The sequence below is a fragment of the Budorcas taxicolor genome, chromosome 8, assembly GCF_023091745.1.
Source record: "Budorcas taxicolor isolate Tak-1 chromosome 8, Takin1.1, whole genome shotgun sequence".
In the NCBI taxonomy this organism is placed as follows: domain Eukaryota; kingdom Metazoa; phylum Chordata; class Mammalia; order Artiodactyla; family Bovidae; genus Budorcas; species Budorcas taxicolor.
This window is the reverse complement of record NC_068917.1, coordinates 56,226,271-56,245,586: the sequence shown is the minus strand read 5'-3', so window position 1 is coordinate 56,245,586 and position 19,316 is coordinate 56,226,271. Positions and strand designations below refer to the sequence as shown.

Here is a 19,316-nt window from a genome sequence, read left to right as displayed (position 1 = left end):
GACAGTATGGTACTGGCACAAAAGCAGAAATACAGACCAATGGAACAAGATAGAAAGCCCAGAAATAAACCCATGCACCTATGGGTACCTTATTTTTGACAAAGGAGGCAGGAACAAGATAAAAAGCCCAGAAATAAACCCATGCACCTATGGGTACCTTATTTTTGACAAAGGAGGCAAGAATATACAATGTGGCAAAGACAGACTTTTCAATCTATGGTGCTGGGAAAACTGGACAGCTACCTATAAAAGAATGAAGTTAGAACACTTCCTAACACCATTCACAGAGACAAACTCAAAATGGATTAAAGACCTAAACATAAGATCAGAAACATTAAAACTCTTAGAGCAAAAACATAGGCTGAACCCTCAATGACATAAATCAAAGAAAGATCCACTATGAATCACCTCTTAGAATAGTGGAAATAAAAGCAAAAGTAAACAAATGGGACCTGATTAAACTTAAAAGCTTTTGCACACCTAAGGAAACTATAAGCAAGATGAAAAGACAACCATCAGAACGGGAGAAAATGATAGCAAATGAATCAACTGACAAAGGATTAATTTCCAAAAATACAAGCAGCTCATACAACTCAATGCCAGAAAAACAAACAACCCAATCAAAAAGCAGGAGAAAGACCTAAACAGACTTTTCTCCAAGGAAGACATACAAATGGCTAACAAACACATGAAAAGATGCTGAACACTGCTCATTATTCAGTTCAGTTCAGTTCAGTCACTCAGTCGTGGCCGACTCTTTGCAACCGCATGAATCGCAGCATGCCAGGCCTCCCTGTCCATCACCAACTCCTGGAGTTCACCTAGACTCACGTCCATCGAGTCAGTGATGCCATCCAGCCATCTCATCCTCGGTCGTCCCCTTCTCCTCCTGCCCCCAATCCCTCCCAGCATCAGAGTCTTTTCCAATGAGTCAACTCTTCGCATGAGGTGGCCAAAGTACTGGAGCTTCAGCTTTAGCATCATTCCTTCCAAAGAAATCCCAGGGTTGATCTCCTTCAGAATGGACTGGTTGGATCTCCTTGCAGTCCCAGGGACTCTCAAGAGTCTTCTCCAACACCACAGTTCAAACGCATCAATTCTTCGGCACTCAGCTTTCTTCACAGTCCAACTCTCACATCCATACATGACCACAGGAAAAACCATAGCCTTGACTACATGGACCTTAGTCCGCAAAGTAATGTCTCTGCTTTTGAGAAATGCAAATCTAAACCACTATGAGATATCACTTCACACTGGTCAGAATCAGTTCAGTTCAGTCGCTCAGTCATGTTTGACCCTTTGCAACCCCATGAATTGCAGCACGCCAGGCCTCTGTCCATCACCAACTCCCGGTCATCATGGCCATCTAAAAGTCTACAAACAATAAATGCTGGAGAAGGTGTAAAGAAAAGGGAATGCTCTCGCACTGTTGGTGGCAATGGAAATGGATACAGCCACTATGGAAGACAGCATGGAGATTCGTTTAAATAATGGGAATAAAACCACCATATGACCCAGCAATCCCACTCCTAGGCATATATCCTGAGGAAACCAAAACTGAAAAAGACACATGTATCCCACTGTTCATTGCAGCACGATTTACAATAGCTAGAACATGGAAGCAACCTATATGTTCATTGACAGATGAATGGATAAAGAAGGTGTGGTACATATATACAATGGAATACCACTCAGCCATAAAAAGGAATATATTTGAGTCAGTTCTAATGAGGTGGATGAACCTAGAACCCATTATACAGAGTGAAGTAAGTCAGAAAGAGAAAGATAAATATCGCATTCTAATGCATATATATGGGATCTAGGAAACTGGTACTGAAGAATTGATTCACAGGGCAGCAATGGAGAAACAGATATAGAGAATAGACTTATGGACATGAGCACAGGGAGGAGAGGGTGAGATGTATGGAAATACTAACATGGAAACTTAATTGCCATATGTAAAACAGACAGTCAATGGGAATTTGCTATATGGCTCAGGAAACTCAAACAGGGGCTCTGTATCAACCTAGAGGGGTGGGATGGGGAGGGAGATGGGAGGAATGTTCAAAAGGGAGTTGATATATTTATACCTATGGCTGATTCATGTTGAGGTTTGACAGAAAACAACAAAATTCTATAAAGAAATTATCCTTCAATAAAAAAATAATTAAAAAAATAAATAAAACTCAACACATAAAAAACAAAGATCATGGCATCCAGTCCCATCACTTCATGGCAAATAGATGGGGAAAAAATTGAAACAGTGGCAGATTTTACTTTCTTCATCCCCAAAATCACTGCAGACAGTGATTGCAGCCATGGAATTAAAAGATGCCTGCTCCTTGGAAGGAAAGCTATGACAAACCTAGACAGTGTATTAAAAAGCACACATCACTTTGTCAACAAAGGTCCATGTAGTCAAAGTTACAGTTTTTCCAGTAGTCATGTAGAGATATGAGTGTTCATCCATAATGAAGGCTGAGTGCCAAAGAATAGATGCTTTGGAATTGCGGTGCTGGAGTCTTGAGAGTCTTGTGGACAGCAAGGAGATCAAACCAGTCAATCCTAAAGAAAATCAATGAATACTCTTTGGAAGGACTGATGCTGAAGTTGAAGCTCCAATATTTTGACCACCTGATGTGAGGAGACGACTCACTGTAAAGACCCTGATACTGGAAAGATTGAGGGCAGGAGAGGAGGTGACAGAGGATGAGGTGGTTAGATGGCATCACCGACTAAATGGACATGAGTGTGGCAAACTTCAGAACATAGTAGGGTAGGCGTGCTGCAGTTCATGGGATCACAAAGAGTTGGACACATCTTAAGTGACTGAACAACAAACAGCAATTTAAGAGGAAGAAAAAACAGCAATGTACAGAGGAAGAAAAAACATTTGAAAACAACACATCTGATTAGGACCTATTCAAAACGTACACAATTTAAAAAATGGGCTAAAGAACTTAACAGACACTCACCAAATAAGATTGACAAAAAGTTTATGAAAAGATGCTCTACATCATGTCATTTGCAGAAACACAAATTCAAATAATACTGACATACCACTACATACTTATTACAACAGCCAAAACCTGGCATATGACAGTACCAAGTAATAACAAAGATACAGGTGAAGCAATAGGAACAATCATACGATGCTCTTAGGAATTCAAAATGGTATAGTAACTGTGGAAAAAGTTTGGTGGTTTCTTACACAATTAAGCATATTGTTATCATGTAGGTGTGTGTGTTAAGTTGCTTTAGTCGTGTCTGACTCCTTGCAATGCTAGGGGCTGTAGCCTGTGAGGGTCCTCTATCCATGGGATTCTCTAGGCAAGAATACTGGAGTGGAGTAAATTGCCAGACCCTCCTCCAGGGACTCTCCCTAACTCAGGGATTGATCCTGGGTCTCCCGCACTGGCAGGCGGGTTCTTTACTAGTACCACCTGGGAAGCCCATTGTTACCAGTGTGAACCAGCAATCAGCTCCTTCTTGTTTACCCAAAGGCGATGAAAACCTGTACACAGCTGTTTATAGCACTTTTATTCATACTGTCAAAATGTAGATGCAATCAAGATGTCCTTCAGTAGGTGAATGGATGAACTGTGGTACATCCAGACAAAAAAAACCATGGGTTATCAACTCATGAAGACATACAGAAAGCGTAAATGCATATCACTAAGAGAAAGAAGTCAATATGAAGAGACTACACATTGTATTTCAGCTATTGGACATTCCACAAAGGGCAAAACTATGAACACAGTAAAACTGTGGTTGGGAGGGTAGGTAAGCAATAAATACACAAAACAGGATTTTTAGAACAGTGAAAATACTATGTGTGATACTGTAATACTAGATACTTGTCATTCCGTACTTGTTCGTACCATAGAATATAAAACAAGAGTGAATCCTGATGTAAACTATGGACTTTGGGTAACTATGCCAGCGTATGTTCAGTTTTAGTAAAAATGTGCCATTCTGTTAAGTAGAGTTGATATCGCGGTATTTATGACCAGGAACAAGATTTATATGAGAAATGTCTACACCTCCCTCTCAATTTTGTTGTAAACCTCAAACTGCTCTAAAATAATGAAGGCTTCAAAAAAAAGTTAATGTACAAGTACTGTCACTGAAAGTGGCAGGAAATGGTGCTCAAATAATCAGTTTTTCCCACTGAAATAAACATTAACCTAGCAAAAACTCCTAAAATCAACTTTTTTGCAAGTTTGGAATTTAATTAAAAAAAAAAAAACTTAGAGCAATCAGGGAAAAGTTAAGTAAAAGACAGCTGAATTTCAGAAAGGTAGCCATTGCATCTCTGCTTAACTGTCCATCATCCCCATTCCCTAGCAAAGCAGAAATTACAGGGACAATGGGCCATATTTCAGGTGTGTCCCACTGGAGCCAGAGGACTAAAAGGTGCTATGTTATGAATGTCTAGGGCCTCAAAATTGATTTGCTGAAATTCTAATGCCTGATGTGACGCTATTTAGATGTAGGGCCTCTGGGTGGTCATTAGGGCAGAGCCCTCATAAAGGGATTCAGTTCAGTTCAGTCACTCAGTCATTTCCGACTCTTTGCAACCCCATGAATTGCAGCACACCAGGCCTCTCTGTGCATCACCAACTCCCGGAGTTGACTCGAACTCACGTCCATCGAGTTGGTGATGCCTGCCAGCCATCTCATCCTCTGTTGTCCCCTTCTCCTCCTGCCCCCAATCCCTCCCAGCATCAGAGTCTTTTCCAATGAGTCAGCTCTTCCCATGAGGTGACCAAGGTATTGGAGCTTCAGCTTTAGCATCAGTCGTATCCAACTCTTTGTGACCCCATGAACTGCAGCACACCAGGCCTCCCTGTCCATTACCAACTCCCAGAGTCCACCCAAACCCATGTCCATAGAGTCAGTGATGCCATCCAACCATCTCATCCTCTGTCATCCCCTTCTCCTCCTGCCCTCAATCTTTCCCAGCTAAAGGCAATGAGCTAAAGGCAATGAACAGCAAAATGAATAATTAAGAAGAATAAGCGATCTGGCAGACAGAATAACGTAAATCACCCAATCAGAACATCAGGTGAAAGCCAAATGAAAAAAAATTAAAATATAAGAGACCTTTGGGATAATATACAATCTATACATAATAGGGTTTTCAGAAGGGGAAGAAAGAGACAAGGGGATTGAACAAGTATTTCAAGAAATTATTGGGCTGAAAACTTTCCAAACATAAAGAAGAAAACAAAAATCCAGGTACAGGAAGCACAGAGAGTCCCAAACAAGATACACCCAAACAGAACTATACCAAGACGTATTATAATAAAAATTGCAAAAGTTAAAGAGAGGATTCTAAAAGTAGCAAGAGAAAAACAAAAAGTTAACTACAAGGGAATCCCCGTAAGACTATCAGCTGATTTTTCTACAGAAATGTTGTTGGCCAGAAGGGAATGGCAAGATACATTCAAAATCCCAAAAGGGAAAAATATGCAACCTAGAATACTCTGACCAGCAAGGTTAGAATAAGAGAGAAAAAGAATTTCTCTCTTAAAAATAAAGAGAATACAACACTAAACCTACCTTAAAAGAAACATGGAAAATCTTTTCTAAATAAGAATGTAGGGGAAAGAGAAAATCACAACTGTAAAGTAAATCACTTAAATAAGCTAGTGCATTTTTTATGTAAAAAACAAAACAAAACAAAACAATTTCATGAAAACAATGATAACCCCAATGGAACAGTAAAAGGATAAACATAAAGATGTTTTTTTAAAAAAAAAGGAAATCAAAAACATAAAATGTGGGGAAGAAGAGCAAGAAAAGATAGATTCTTTTTTTTTCTTTTTTTAGAATGTGTTTTAACATATACAACTATCAGTCTAAAGCAAGTAGATATAAGAAACAGTTAACATATTTGAAAAACAAGGCAATCTCAAATCAAATGCACCCAACAGATTGACTAAAACCAAAAATAAGAAAACATAAACATAAAAGGAAATCATCAAACCACAAAAGAGAAAAATGGGAGGATTCCCTGGTGGTCCAATTGCTAGAACTGTGCACTCTCCAGTACTGCCAAGGACTGGGGTTTGATCTGTGGTGAGGGACCTAAGATCCCAGAGGTCACCTGGTGTGGCCAAAAGAAGAAGAAATATAGCATCAACAGGAAACAAGGTTTCAATTCAGTTCAGTTCAGTTGCTCAGTCGAGTCCAACTCTTTGTGACCCCATGAACTGCAGCACACCAGGCCTCCCTGTCCATCACCAACTCCCAGAGTCCACCCAAACCCATGTCCATAGAGTCGGTGATACCATCCAACCATCTCATCCTGTGTTGTCCCCTTCTCCTCCTGCCCTCAATCTTTCCCAGCATCAGGGTCTTTTCCAAGGAGTCAACTCTTCACACGAGGTGGCCAAAGTTCTGGAGTTCAGCTTTAGCATCAGTCCTTCCAATGAACACCTAGGACTAGTCTCCTTTAGGATGGACTGGTTGGATCTCCTTGCAGTCCAAGGGACTCTCAGGAGTCTTCTCCAACACCACAGTTCAAAAGCATCAATTCTTCGGCGCTCAGCTTTCTCTATAGCCCAACTCTCACATTCATACATGGTCACTGGAAAAACCACAGCCTTGAGTAGAGGGACCTCTGTTGACAAAAGAATGTCTCTGCTTTTTAATATGCTGTCTAGGTTGGTCATAACTTTCCTTCCAAGGAGTAAGCATCTTTTTTCATGGCTACAATCACCATCTGCTGTGATTCTGGAGCCCAAAAAATAAAGTCAGCCACTGTTTCCCATCTATTTCCCATGAAGTGATGAGATCAGATGCCATGATCTTCGTTTTCTGAATGCTGAACTTTAAGCCTACTTTTTCACTCTCCTCTTTCACTTTCATCAAGAGGCTTTTTAGTTCCTCTTCGTTTTCTGCCATAAGGGTGGTGTCATCTGCATATCTGAGGTTATTGAGATTTCTCCTAGCAATATTGATTCTAGCTTGTGTTTCTTCCAGCCCAGCGTTTCTCATGATGTACTCTGCATAGAAGTTAAATAAGCAGGGTGACAATATACAGCCTTGACGTACTCCTTTTCCGATTTGGAACCAGTCTGTTGTTCCATGTCCAGTTCTAACTGTTGCTTCCTGACCTGCATATAGGTTTCTCAAGAGACAGGTCAGGTGGTCTGGTATTCCCACCTCTTTCAGAATTTTCCAGTTTATTGTGATCCACACAGTATGACATAAATACATGTCTATCAATAATTACCTTAAACGTCAATGGCCTAAATGCTCCAACAAAAGAGTGGCAGATTGAATAAAACAAACAGCCTACAATATGCTACTTCCAAGAGACCTACCTTAGGGCAAAAGACCCACACAGATCAAAAGTGAAAGGATGGAAAAGACATTCCATGCAATGAAAATGACAAGAAAGTGGGGTCACAATACTTCTATTAGACAAAATAAACTTTAAAACAAATGCCATAGAAGGATACTAAAATGATAAAAGCATCAATAGAAGATGATTTTACACTCATCAACATACATGCACCTAACACAGGAGCACCCAAACACATAAATACTAACAGACATAAAGGGAGAAATTGATGGGAATACAGTAATAGTAGGAGATTTTAACACCCCACTCACATTAATCGAAAGATCTTTGAGACAGGAAATCAATAAGGCAATAGAGATCCTAAATGATAGAACAGTTAGATTTTTAATTGATATTTTCAGGACTTTACATCCAAAGACACATTTTTTTCAAGTGCACGTGGAAGATTCTCTAGGACTGACCACATACTAGGATACAAAATAAGATTCAACAAATTTAAGAGTAAAGAAATTATCTCAAGTAACTATTCTGACCACAAAGAATAAAAGGAACATCTTTGGCAAGTGGTATTGGGAAAGTTGGACACTGGCATGTAAATCAATGAAGTTAGAACATACTCCCACACCATGCACAAAAATAAACTCAAAGTGACTTACAGACTTAAACATAAGATATGACACCATTACAGTCCTAGAAGAGATATAGGCAAAACATTCTCTTATATAAAACATACCAATGTTTTCTTAGGTCAATCTCCCAAGGCAATACAAATAAAAGTAAAATACACAAATGGGACCTAATCAAATTTAGAAGCTTTTGTACAGCAAAGGAAACCATATAAGAGCAAGAAGATAACTAGGACTGGGAGAAAACATTTCCAAAGATGTGAATGACAAGGGCTTCATTTCCAAACTATACAACAGCTAATACAACTCAGTAATACCAAGAACATAAAAATCCAATCAAAAAATGGGCAGAAGATCTAAATAGACATTGACTGGGAACTCATGTACACCTGTGGCAGATTCATGTCAATGTATGGCAAAACCAATACAGTATTGTAAAGTAAAATAAAGTAAAAATAAAAATTTTAAAAAAAAATGGGCAGAAGATCTAAATACACATTTCTCCAAAAACAGACATACAGATGACCAATAGCACATGAAGCAATGTGTAACAACACTAATTATTAGAGAAACACAAATCCAAACTACAATAAGGTACCACCTCACACTGGTCAGAGCGGCCATCACTGAAAATCTACAAATAACTAATGCTGAAAAGTATGTGGAGAAAACAGAGTCCTCCTACAGTGTTGGTGGGAATGTAGACTGGACAGCCACTATGGAAAACAAGATGGAGATTCCTCGAAAAACTAAAAGTGGAGTTGCCATATGATCCTGCAATCCCACTCCTGGGCATACATCCAGAAAAAGCTGTAATTTGAAAAGATACACATACCTCAATGTTCAATACACTACTTAACAACAGCCAAGACATGGAAAAAACCTATCAAACAGATGACTGGATAAAGAAGATGTGGTACATATATACGATGGAATATGATGGAATACTACTCAGACATAAAAAACAATGTCATATGCCAGATGTCAACATGGATGGACCTAAAGATTATCATGCTAAAAGAGGTAACTCAGGAAAAGACAAGTACCATATGATATCACACATGTGGAATCTAAAATATGACACAGACGAACTTGTCTACGAAACAGAAATAGACTCAAACTTGCAGTTGTTGAGGGGGGAGAGGTGGATTGGGAGTTTAGGATTAGATGCAAACTATTACATAGAGAATGGATAAAAAAGAGGACCCTACTGTATGGCACAGGTAACTATATATAGTATACTATGACAAACCACAATAGAAAAGAATATGAGAAAGAATATATATATATATATATATATATATATATAATGTCATTGGTAATGGACAGGGAGGCCTGGTGTGCTGCGATTCATGGGGACGCAAAGAGTCAGACATGACTGAGCGACTGAACTGAACTGACAGCTGAGTCACTTTGCTGTACAGCAGAAATGAACACAACATTGTAAATCAACTATACTTCAATGTACGTTTTTTAAAAAATAAAAGAGAAAAAATGGGCAAAAGAATTTAATAGTTCTAAAAATAACTATACAGAAACAGCCAATACACATGAAAAGATGCTCAACATCATTAGCCATCAGGGAAGTGCAAGTCAAAAGTGGTACAATGAGACACCACTTTACATTCATTCTGCTAAGTCACTTCAGTCGTGTCCGACTCTGTGCGACCCCATAGTTGGCAGCCCAGCCCACCAGGCGGCCCCGTCCCTGGGATTCTCCAGGCAAGAACGCTGGAGTGGGTTGCTCGTTAATATTGCTCGTTAATATTCACAGCAGCATTATTCATAACAGCCAAAAGTGGATACAAACCAAATATCCATCATCTGATGAAAAGGCAAACAAAATGTGGTACATTCATATAATGAAACATTAGGCAATAAAAGAGGAAGTACCAATTCATGCTATACCATGGATGAACCTTGAAAATATCATGCTAAGTAAAAGAAGCTTGACAGAAAAGACCATGTATTATATGATTCAATTAATATGAAATACCCTAAACAAACAAATTCTTAGAAACAGAAAATAAATTAGCTTTTACCAATTTTACACTGGAAAGAAGGAGCAATGGGGAATGACTGCTAATGGGTATTAGCATTTCCTTTTTGGGGTGTTAAAATGTTCTGAAATTAGGTAACGATAATTATTGTACAATGCTGAATAAACCAATGTGAATTTTATATTCATTACAGTGTGACAAAAAGTAAATTATACAATTTAATGGATGAATTGTATAGTACATGAATTATAACTCAATAAAGCAATTTTAAAACAGGAGGTAAAATAAAGACATTCCTAGATAAAAACAAAATTGGTAATGCTATTTCTTCTTGAATAGTGTGATTGCTGACATTTCTGTATTATTCTTTAATGTCCTTCATGTTTCCTCTGCATAAAGTTTTCTATTAAAGATGTGCTATTTTAATAATCACAAAATATATATATTAATGAAAAACACCATGTTCCTAAAAATACAAAAGAATAAATTAAACCAAAGTATTCTTTAAAAAATACCATATGACTCTAATCTACATTTCAGCCTTACAATGAATTTTTTTCTTATATATAAAAGAAAATAAATACTTACTTAACTGCTTGTGCTCCTGGTCTTTGCACAATCAAAGTACTAAATTCTTCCACTACAATATCTAGCAGTTCAGGTTTTTGTTGTTGTTCTCTTAGAATGATAGACATACTTTTCAAGTGAACAAAAAACTTCATTGCTTCAAACTAGAATATAAAGAGGAAGAAAAGGAAAAAAATTATATGTCTATAATACTCCTATTTATACAATTTACTCTTTCCAAAAATCAGAAAAATACATCAAAAACAACCTTTACATATTTAAGGATCACCACATAACACTAAAACAAAACATAAACTAAAATTAAACATAACATAAAAAATTTTTTACAGCCACATAACACTAAAAATTTTATTCCTACTATGGAAACTCAAATAAATGCAATATTTACAGACTCAAAGTAAGATCACAGAACAAGTCAGTAACATGTATTTCTGAAAGGATTAAAATTAGGCAAATCTATCAATAAATACTCAGGTATAAGGCAACAAAACATTTTTACTGTTTTTGGTAAGGTTGGATCGACTGCTGTTTCACTATAGCCAATTGCTTCATACAGCAAACTTTTTTCTTTAGGTGTCAATATTTCTTCAAGACCTACAAATCATAAAGAATGTTTTATGTTATTAACTGGTAACAAGATAAAACCAAATCCAAATTTAGCTGCTTTTAATAATGTAAATTTTACTCTTTTCTATAATACCTTTAAGAAATTATATTCACGAATGCCAAGATGGCATTGGCAATTTAAGGTTTATTTTTTAAAAATATAAATGACTAAATATATCAATTTAGCAATATAAATTCCTAAATGTTTGTATTAAGCACACAAAATAGCTACCCGTATTAGGTACTTAATGGCATTATGCTAGTCAACATAAGTGGCATACAAAATACGAAGTATTAATATCATGCCTACCCATTTTAAAGTCGGTAAAATTGAGTTTTAGAGAGCTTAAATTTGCCAGGGTCATATTGCTAATAAATGATATATCCAGGATATAAACCTAAGCCCCTAAGCCTCCAAAGTTATGATGTTAAGCATTTGGTTGGAAAGTAAATATCTTTCCAAGAAATAATCTCAATGAAAATTTACAGTGGTTTATACTCTTATGACCTGGAGAAGGCAATGGCACCCCACTCCAGTACTCTTGCCTGGAAAATCCCATGGATGGAGGAGCCTGGTGGGCTGCAGTCCATGGGATCACTAAGAGTCCAACACGACTGAGCGACTTCACTTTCACTTTTCCCTTTCATGCATTGGAGAAGGAAATGGCAACCCACTCCAGTGTTCTTGCCTGGAGAATCCCAGGGACAGGGGAGCCTGGTGGGCTGCCATCTATGGGGTCACACAGAGTCGGACACGACTGAAGCGACTTAGCAGCAGCAGGAGCATACTCTTTTGAAACTTTTATTTATAACTGTGCTATACGCAGTTACTAAGTCTTCTAGACATAATGCTCTTCTGAAAGCATTAGTAAGATATTAAAAATTTTTTGATTTTTGACATACATTTAAAATTTTATTAGTAATTTTACTTATAGTAAGAATTACTTATCATATGTATATATACTTTCAATGTCTACTTAACGAAAGAGAACACTTGGCTCCTCCCTCCATGGGATTCTCCCTCCATGGGATTCTCCAGGCAAGAGTACTGGAGTGGTTTGCCATTTCCTTCTCCAGGGGATCTTGCGGACCCAGGGATCAAACCTGGGTCTCCCGCATTCCACGCAACCCTTTAACCTCTGAGCCACCAAGGAAGCCCTGATGGTTAGCTACACTACCACAGCTTGATGATTAACTGCACTACTGTAAAATGAAATGGACGTACTTCCAGGTTTAATATCTAGTTGTTGTTTACTGTGCGATTCTGACCAATTCCACATCCAGCTAAACCATCCTTTATTACCCTCTGACTCTTCTGCTCCTTCTCTGAAAATCCTGTATCCAGCTTTCTTGACCTAAAATAAATTAATTTTCAAATAAATGACAAATTATCCTTTATTTAGCAATTCAAAGAAACAGGATATTTCCAAAACTTATCTGCTTTAGTGGATAAGTATAAACAACAATCATACTGACAATAAAATATAGTAACTGTAACATTGGCCAAATATCAGAATTTAGAATTATCTGGTACTTAGCACATGGTCTTACAAGCAATAATAATGGCGGGTGTTGGGGGCGGGAATTGGCTTTTCACCTTTAAGCCCAATCACTGAGAAAGAATTTTTTCCCCCACTGAAACTGTCTTGAATAGATGTGGCAAATAGATGGTTTAAATAGATGTGGCAAAAGAATACATCAAATTTTCTTGTAATATGGTATTTTTGTTCAGATACTATGTCCGACTCTGTGACCCCATACACTGCAGCGTGCCAGCCTTCCCTGTCTGTCCTTCACTATACCCTAGAGTTTGCTCAAATTCTTGTTCACTGAGTCAGTGATGCCATCCAAACATCTCATCCTTTCTCGTCCCCTTTCTCCTCCAGCTCTCAGTCTTTCCCAGCATCAATCAGGGTGTTTTCCAATGAGTTGGCTCTCCACATCAGGTGGCCCAAGTATTGGAGTTTTAGCATCAGTCTTTCCAATGAATATTCAGGGTTGATTTCCTTTAGGATTGACTGGTTTGAGCTCCTTGCTCTCCAAGGGACTCTTTCAAGAGTCTTTTCCAGCACCACATTGTGAAAGCATCAATTATCTGGTGCTCAGTCTTCTTTACGGTCCAACTCTCACATCCATACATGACTACTGGGAAAACCATAGCTCTGACTGTATGAACATTTGTCAGCAGAACTTAATGTCTCTGGTTTTTAATACGCTGTCTAGGTTTGTCATAGCTTTTCTTCCAAAGTGCAAGTGTCTTTTAATTTTGTAGCTGCAGTCAACATCACTGGTGATTTTGGAGCCAAAGAAAATAAAATTTGCCACAGTTTCCACTTTTTCCCTGTCTATTTGCCATGAAGTGATGGGACTGGATGCCATGGTTTTAGTCTTTTGAATGCTGACTTTCAAGCCAGCTTTTTCACTCTCTTTCACCCTCATCAAGAAGTTCTTTAGTTCCTCTTCACTTTCTGCCATTATTCTTATAATACAAATAAGCAAATTTGAACCCCTTTTAGGAAATAGTATAATACAGCACAATACCAATAAATTCTATATAAATTATAGATTTATTTTACTGATTGAAAGACAATCTGGAATTACCTCAACTTCGGCCTGTTGTCTTACTATAGTTATATTAAATACATCCAAAGTCTTTTCCAACTCCTAAAAATATAAATAAAATGTGTTTACATAACTTTATATAGACAATTTTCATATATGCTCTATCAAACTGCTACACTAAAGAAAATATAGGAAATTGAAAACAAGTCATCCATCAATATGATATTTTTCTTAAATTCTGAGAAGCAATGCTTGTGTATGTCAGCTTGGAAATTTGGCTTTGAAACCAACATGGAGAAGACTGGAATCAATGTAGCAAATACTTTCTAGGATTCTGAAGTTTATAAATGTCATAATAATGTGAGGCTTCAAGTTACTGTTTTCATAAAACCAAATCTCTCCAGATTGAAAAGAATCTCAAATTCCAAATGATCACCAGAGTTTTTATCATCCAACTGAAGTTAAGGAGTATGAAAAAGTCTAAGTAAAAGAGACAGAGAATGACCAATCAAAATTAGAACAAATAAGTAGGAAGTGTTAATCACTAAAGACTGAGGACTTAAGTATTACAAAATATTCAATAAATTTTTATAATACTAACCTCCAAAGAGTTGAGAAGTTCACCAGATGGCTTCTTACTTGTTAGCTTTTTTTTATACAGTTCTTTATATTGCTTCATTTTTTGCCTATGTTCTCTAATATGCTTCCAGGACCACATCCGTAAGTGGGGGCGAATGTTTACTTCAAGAATGCCACGTATAGCATAAGCCCACCTAGTTAAAAAATAAAAACAAAAACTCTCCCCTTAAAAACACCCTCAAACCAACAGTATGAAATATAACTGACATCACTTCTGTTCTAACAACATACATAATACAGAGACTGTGAAAATATTATCTAGCACTTGCTTCTTACCAACCCTATTAGCAATTAATTAAGAACATAATATTTAGTCTTATCTTTTTCCTAAATGAAAATAAGCAAAATTACAGAATTTTGTTATAACACAGTTCTACCAAAAAACTATTAAAGAATTAATTGGCAACTAGCCCTTTAGCCACCTGAATAGTAATTAAAATAGTCAATTGAAAAAGTAACTGCAACTTTGAAAAACTAGGTTAAGACCTTAATAACTAAAAAAATAAGACTACTTCTGAATTTTAAAAAAGGGTTGCACTTTACAGACTCCCATAACTTTTTCAGATTTATAACAGGTAGAGTGCTCTGATATCAAAGTTTGAAAACTAAAAAAAGACATGGTTGAAAAAGAAACTGGGATATGTTTTTTCAGTAATTCCAAAAATACAGTAAATGAACAGAATGCTAGTATTTCCAGTTGTAAATTCATTATAAAGAATCCTTTATAATAATAAAGGATTAATAATAATTAAGTCAATTTTACTAGTGTAATAAGCAAAAGCCACTAAAGTGCTTCAGGCCAAGTATCATAATATAGCTTGTATCAGCCTTTAAAGAGAGTATCTTAAAATTCTTAAAAGTTAAGAAATTCACTTTTATGCTGTCATTTTTTAATACAACTGTAGACATATTAATGCCACAGACAGTATCTACAAAAATTCCCTGGGCAATAAACAATGTGCTAAAAAAAAATTTCACTGAGCAATTGCACTTCTGGGTATTTATGTGAAGAAAATGAAAACACTAACTCAAAAAGATATATGCAACCGCATGTTCACTGCAGCACTGCTTACAAGAGCCAAGATATGGAAACAACCAACTGTCCATAGATGGACGAAAGGATAAAGTATACACATACAAACACACACACACACACACAAATGTTATTTAGCCATAAAAATGGAAATAAAATCTTGGCATTTGTTACAATATGAATGAACAATGATGGGCATTATGCCAAGCGAAATAAGTGAGAGAAAGACAACTACTGTACATTCACTTATATAAAGTTGTTTTTTTTTTTAATGAGCTCATAGATACAGAGAATAGACTGGTGAGAGACAAAAGGAGTGGGTGGGGGATGGGCAAAATGGGGGAAGCGGGTCCAAAAAACTTCCAGTTATAATATTAATAAGTTATGGGCATATAATGTACAGCATGTTGACTACAGCTAATAATACTGTATGGCATATTTGAAAGTTGCTAAGAGAGCAGATATTAAAAGTTCTTATAACAAGAAAAATACTTTGCTAACTATGTGTAGTATTGGACGTTAATGACTTATTGTGGTGATCCTTTCTCAGTATGTACAAATATCCAATCATTATGGTATTATACTTCAATTTTAAAAATTTAAAGCATATTACCATTCTTTGGCATGGTAACGAAGAGGTACATCAGGTTTGAATTTCCTGTATGGTAGATTTTGCGTCATCATATCAACCGATTCAAGAAGTTCCATAAAACTGAAATACTGAAGAATGAAAAAATTAAATCTTTAAGATTTTTTAATTGTCAAAGATAAAAATTAAATTACTAACTTATTTAAGGTAATGTTTATTATATACCATTATGAATCTTAACATTTAAAATCTTAGCTCTGCTTTTATCAAACTATAACCTACAATTTAAAATTTCATTTTAAAAAATCACCTGTGGTTTATTAAGTTCAACTGTTATGTCATGTAACTCAACATCCAGGTCTATTTTGGGGGCAGAAAAGTCAAAATCCGATCTGCGATTCATCTGAAGTTTGGCATTAGCAGATATGGGGCGAAATACTGAAAAATAACACAAATTTTTAAAAATTATATTGAGTTCTTTTTCCAAGTCACAAAGTGCTAGAGGAATCGAGCTGAAAATGCTCATTTTCATTTCTTCTATACCCTTTCCAGTTTCCAGATTTCCATACTGCTATAACTTGATCGGATGAATTATCACTTAGTCTTAAGGAGTCTTTTACCTTTATCTATAACCCATATTGCTTTCGCAAGTACAATAAGTACAATTGTGTTTGCAAGCTAACTGAACTCCTCCTCAAAAATAAAAAAAATAATAATAACCCTAAGAAGCAGGAACACACTCTAAAAGGCAAAAGAGTCCAACAAGACAGTTCTAATGAAAGTATAGTTTCAAGGAATGAATGCACATCAGAAATGCTAAGGGGAAAAATATTTTATTTAACCACTGACTTTCACTGCTGCTGCTTCTAAGTCGCTTCAGTTGAGTCTGACTCTGTGAGACCCCATAGATGGCAGCCCATCAGGCTCCCCCGTCCCTGGGATTCTCCAGGCAAGAACACTGGAGTGGGTTGCCATTTCCTTCTCCAATGCATGAAAGGGAAAAGTGAAAGTGAAGTCGCTCAGTCGTGTTGGACTCTTAGTGATCCCATGGACTGCTGCCCACCAGGCTCCTCCGTCCATGGTATTTTCCAGGCGAGAATACTGGAGTAGGGTGCCATCGCCTTCTCTGACTTTCATTATGTAACTGTAATTCCTGGATTTCAGGCCACTGTCTCTGTATCCATCTGTTCCCCACTTTTAACTTGAAAAATGAGAAGAGAGAAGATGAGAATTTGTCCAGGATAACATTCTTGGCTCAATCCATAATTTAAGATTTCTTTTAATCCTTTATATTTAGCACCAAAAAGTATAAGAATAATGCAGAGGGACACTAGTAATAGCAGAATCTAGAAAAAGATCAACTACTAAATTATAAGTTAATGTGTATATAAAAATAATATATTCCTCTTGTTTTAACCATCCCTAAAGCACAGCACTGAATTTAAAAATACTTTTAATTTGAATTGAACAAAAACATATTAATCAATAGGAGACCAGTTAAATTTGCTATGGTACATCTATACAATTGGTGGCTCAGACGATAAAGAATCTGCCTGCAATGCGGGAGACCCGGATTCGATCCCTGGGTTGGGAAGATCCCCTGGAGAACGAAATGGCAACCCACTCCAGTACTCTTGCCTGGAAAATTCCATGGACCGAGGAGCCTGGTAGGCTACAGTGCATGGGGCCGCAGAGTCAGATCCGACTGAGTGACTTCACTTTCACTTTCACATCTATACAACAGAATACTATACAGTTACAAATGAGAAAAACTTCCATGCACCTAAGTAGAAGAATATTAAAATAGAAAGCTTAAAAAAGTATATGTTAAAGCAATAGTATCAGTATTTGAAAAGTAAACCTATTCTTCTCCCCCAGCTTTAGTTTTGTTACATAGAAAACTATACCACCCACTATACCCTCTCTGGTTGTAATAATCCATCCCTGAGCTACACTCTCTCCCATCTTTCTCAGACTGGCTCCTGACAACGAGAATTTCTGAGTGATTTAAATATACAAGTGATTGTTCCAGTACCATACTCTCTCAGTTCCTTAACTTCTTTTGTGCTCACCTCACCCACTACACTTAATCACTCCAGTATCCTCAACCTCTCAGTAAAGTCAGTTTCAAACATCCAATTCTACTAATACCACGTCGAGTAATCCAATACCAAACCATCAAGGCTTAAGGGAACTACCATTGTGTGACTGAGAAAAAAACAAAATCAAACTGATTGGTCTCACATTAATGTCATAAATCTCAGTTCAGTTCAGTTCAGTCGCTCAGTTGTGTCCAACATGCCAGGCCTCCCTGTCCATCACCACTCCCGGACTTCACTCAGACTCATGTCCATCGAGTCAGTGACGCCACCCAGCCATCTCATCCTCGGTCGTCCCCTTCTCCTCCTGCCCCCAATCCCTCCCAGCATCAAAGTCTTCTCCAATGAGTCAAGTCTTTGTATGAGGTGGCCAAAGTACTGGAATTTCAGCTTTAGCAGCATTCCTTCCAAAGAAATCCCAGAGCTGGATTGGATCTCCTTGCAGTCCAAGAGACTCTCAAGAGTCTTCTCCAACACCACAGTTCTAATGCATCAATTCTTAGGCGCTCAGCCTTCTTCACAGTCCAACTCTCCCATCCACACATGACCACTGGAAAAACCATTCCCTTGACTAGACGGACCTCTGTTGGCAAAGTAATGTTTCTGCTTTTGAATATGCTATCTAGGTTGGTCATAACTTTTCTCCCAAGGAGTGAGCGTCTTTTAATTCATGGCTGCAGTCACCATCTGCAGTGATTTTGGAGCCCCCAAAAATAAAGTCTGACACTGTTTCCACTGTTTCCCCACCTATTTGCCATGAAGTGATGGGACCAGATGCCATGATCTGAGTTTTCTGAATGTTGAGCTTTAAGCCAACTTTTTCACTCTCCTCTTTCACTTTCATCAAGAGGCTTTTTAGTTTTTCTTCACTTTCTGCCATAAGGGTGGTGTCATCTACTTATCTGAGGTTATTGATATTTCTCCCAGCAATCTGATTCCAGCTTGTGTTTCTTCCAGCCCAGCATTTCTCATGATGTACTCTGCATAGAAGTTAAATAAGCAGGGTGACAATATACAGCCTTGATGTACTCCTTTTCCTATTTGGAACCAGTCTGTTGTTCCATGTCCAGTTCTAACTGTTGCTTCCTGACCTGCATACTGATTTCTCAAGAGGCCGGTCAGGTGGTCTGGTATTCCCTTTTCTTTCTGAATTTTGCACAGTTTATTGTGATCTACACAGTCAAAGGCTTTGGCATAGTCAATAAAGCAGAAATAGATGTTTTTCTGGAACTCTCTTGCTTTTTCCATGATCCAGCAGA

General features: G+C 37.3%; 1 protein-coding gene across 1 annotated transcript in view; it reads right to left on the bottom strand.

The window, feature by feature from the left end:
• The window catches only part of VPS13A (vacuolar protein sorting 13 homolog A), a 269,575-nt gene that overhangs the window by 186,863 nt on the left and 63,396 nt on the right, over nt 1–19,316 (bottom strand). The window contains exons 11-17 of the mRNA XM_052644629.1: nt 16,269–16,396; nt 15,983–16,089; nt 14,299–14,470; nt 13,737–13,799; nt 12,361–12,490; nt 11,029–11,123; nt 10,530–10,672 (exon numbers count right to left, since the gene is read on the bottom strand). Of these exons, the coding sequence (XP_052500589.1) occupies nt 10,530–10,672; nt 11,029–11,123; nt 12,361–12,490; nt 13,737–13,799; nt 14,299–14,470; nt 15,983–16,089; nt 16,269–16,396 (838 nt within the window). The remainder of the gene's footprint in view (nt 1–10,529; nt 10,673–11,028; nt 11,124–12,360; nt 12,491–13,736; nt 13,800–14,298; nt 14,471–15,982; nt 16,090–16,268; nt 16,397–19,316) is intronic.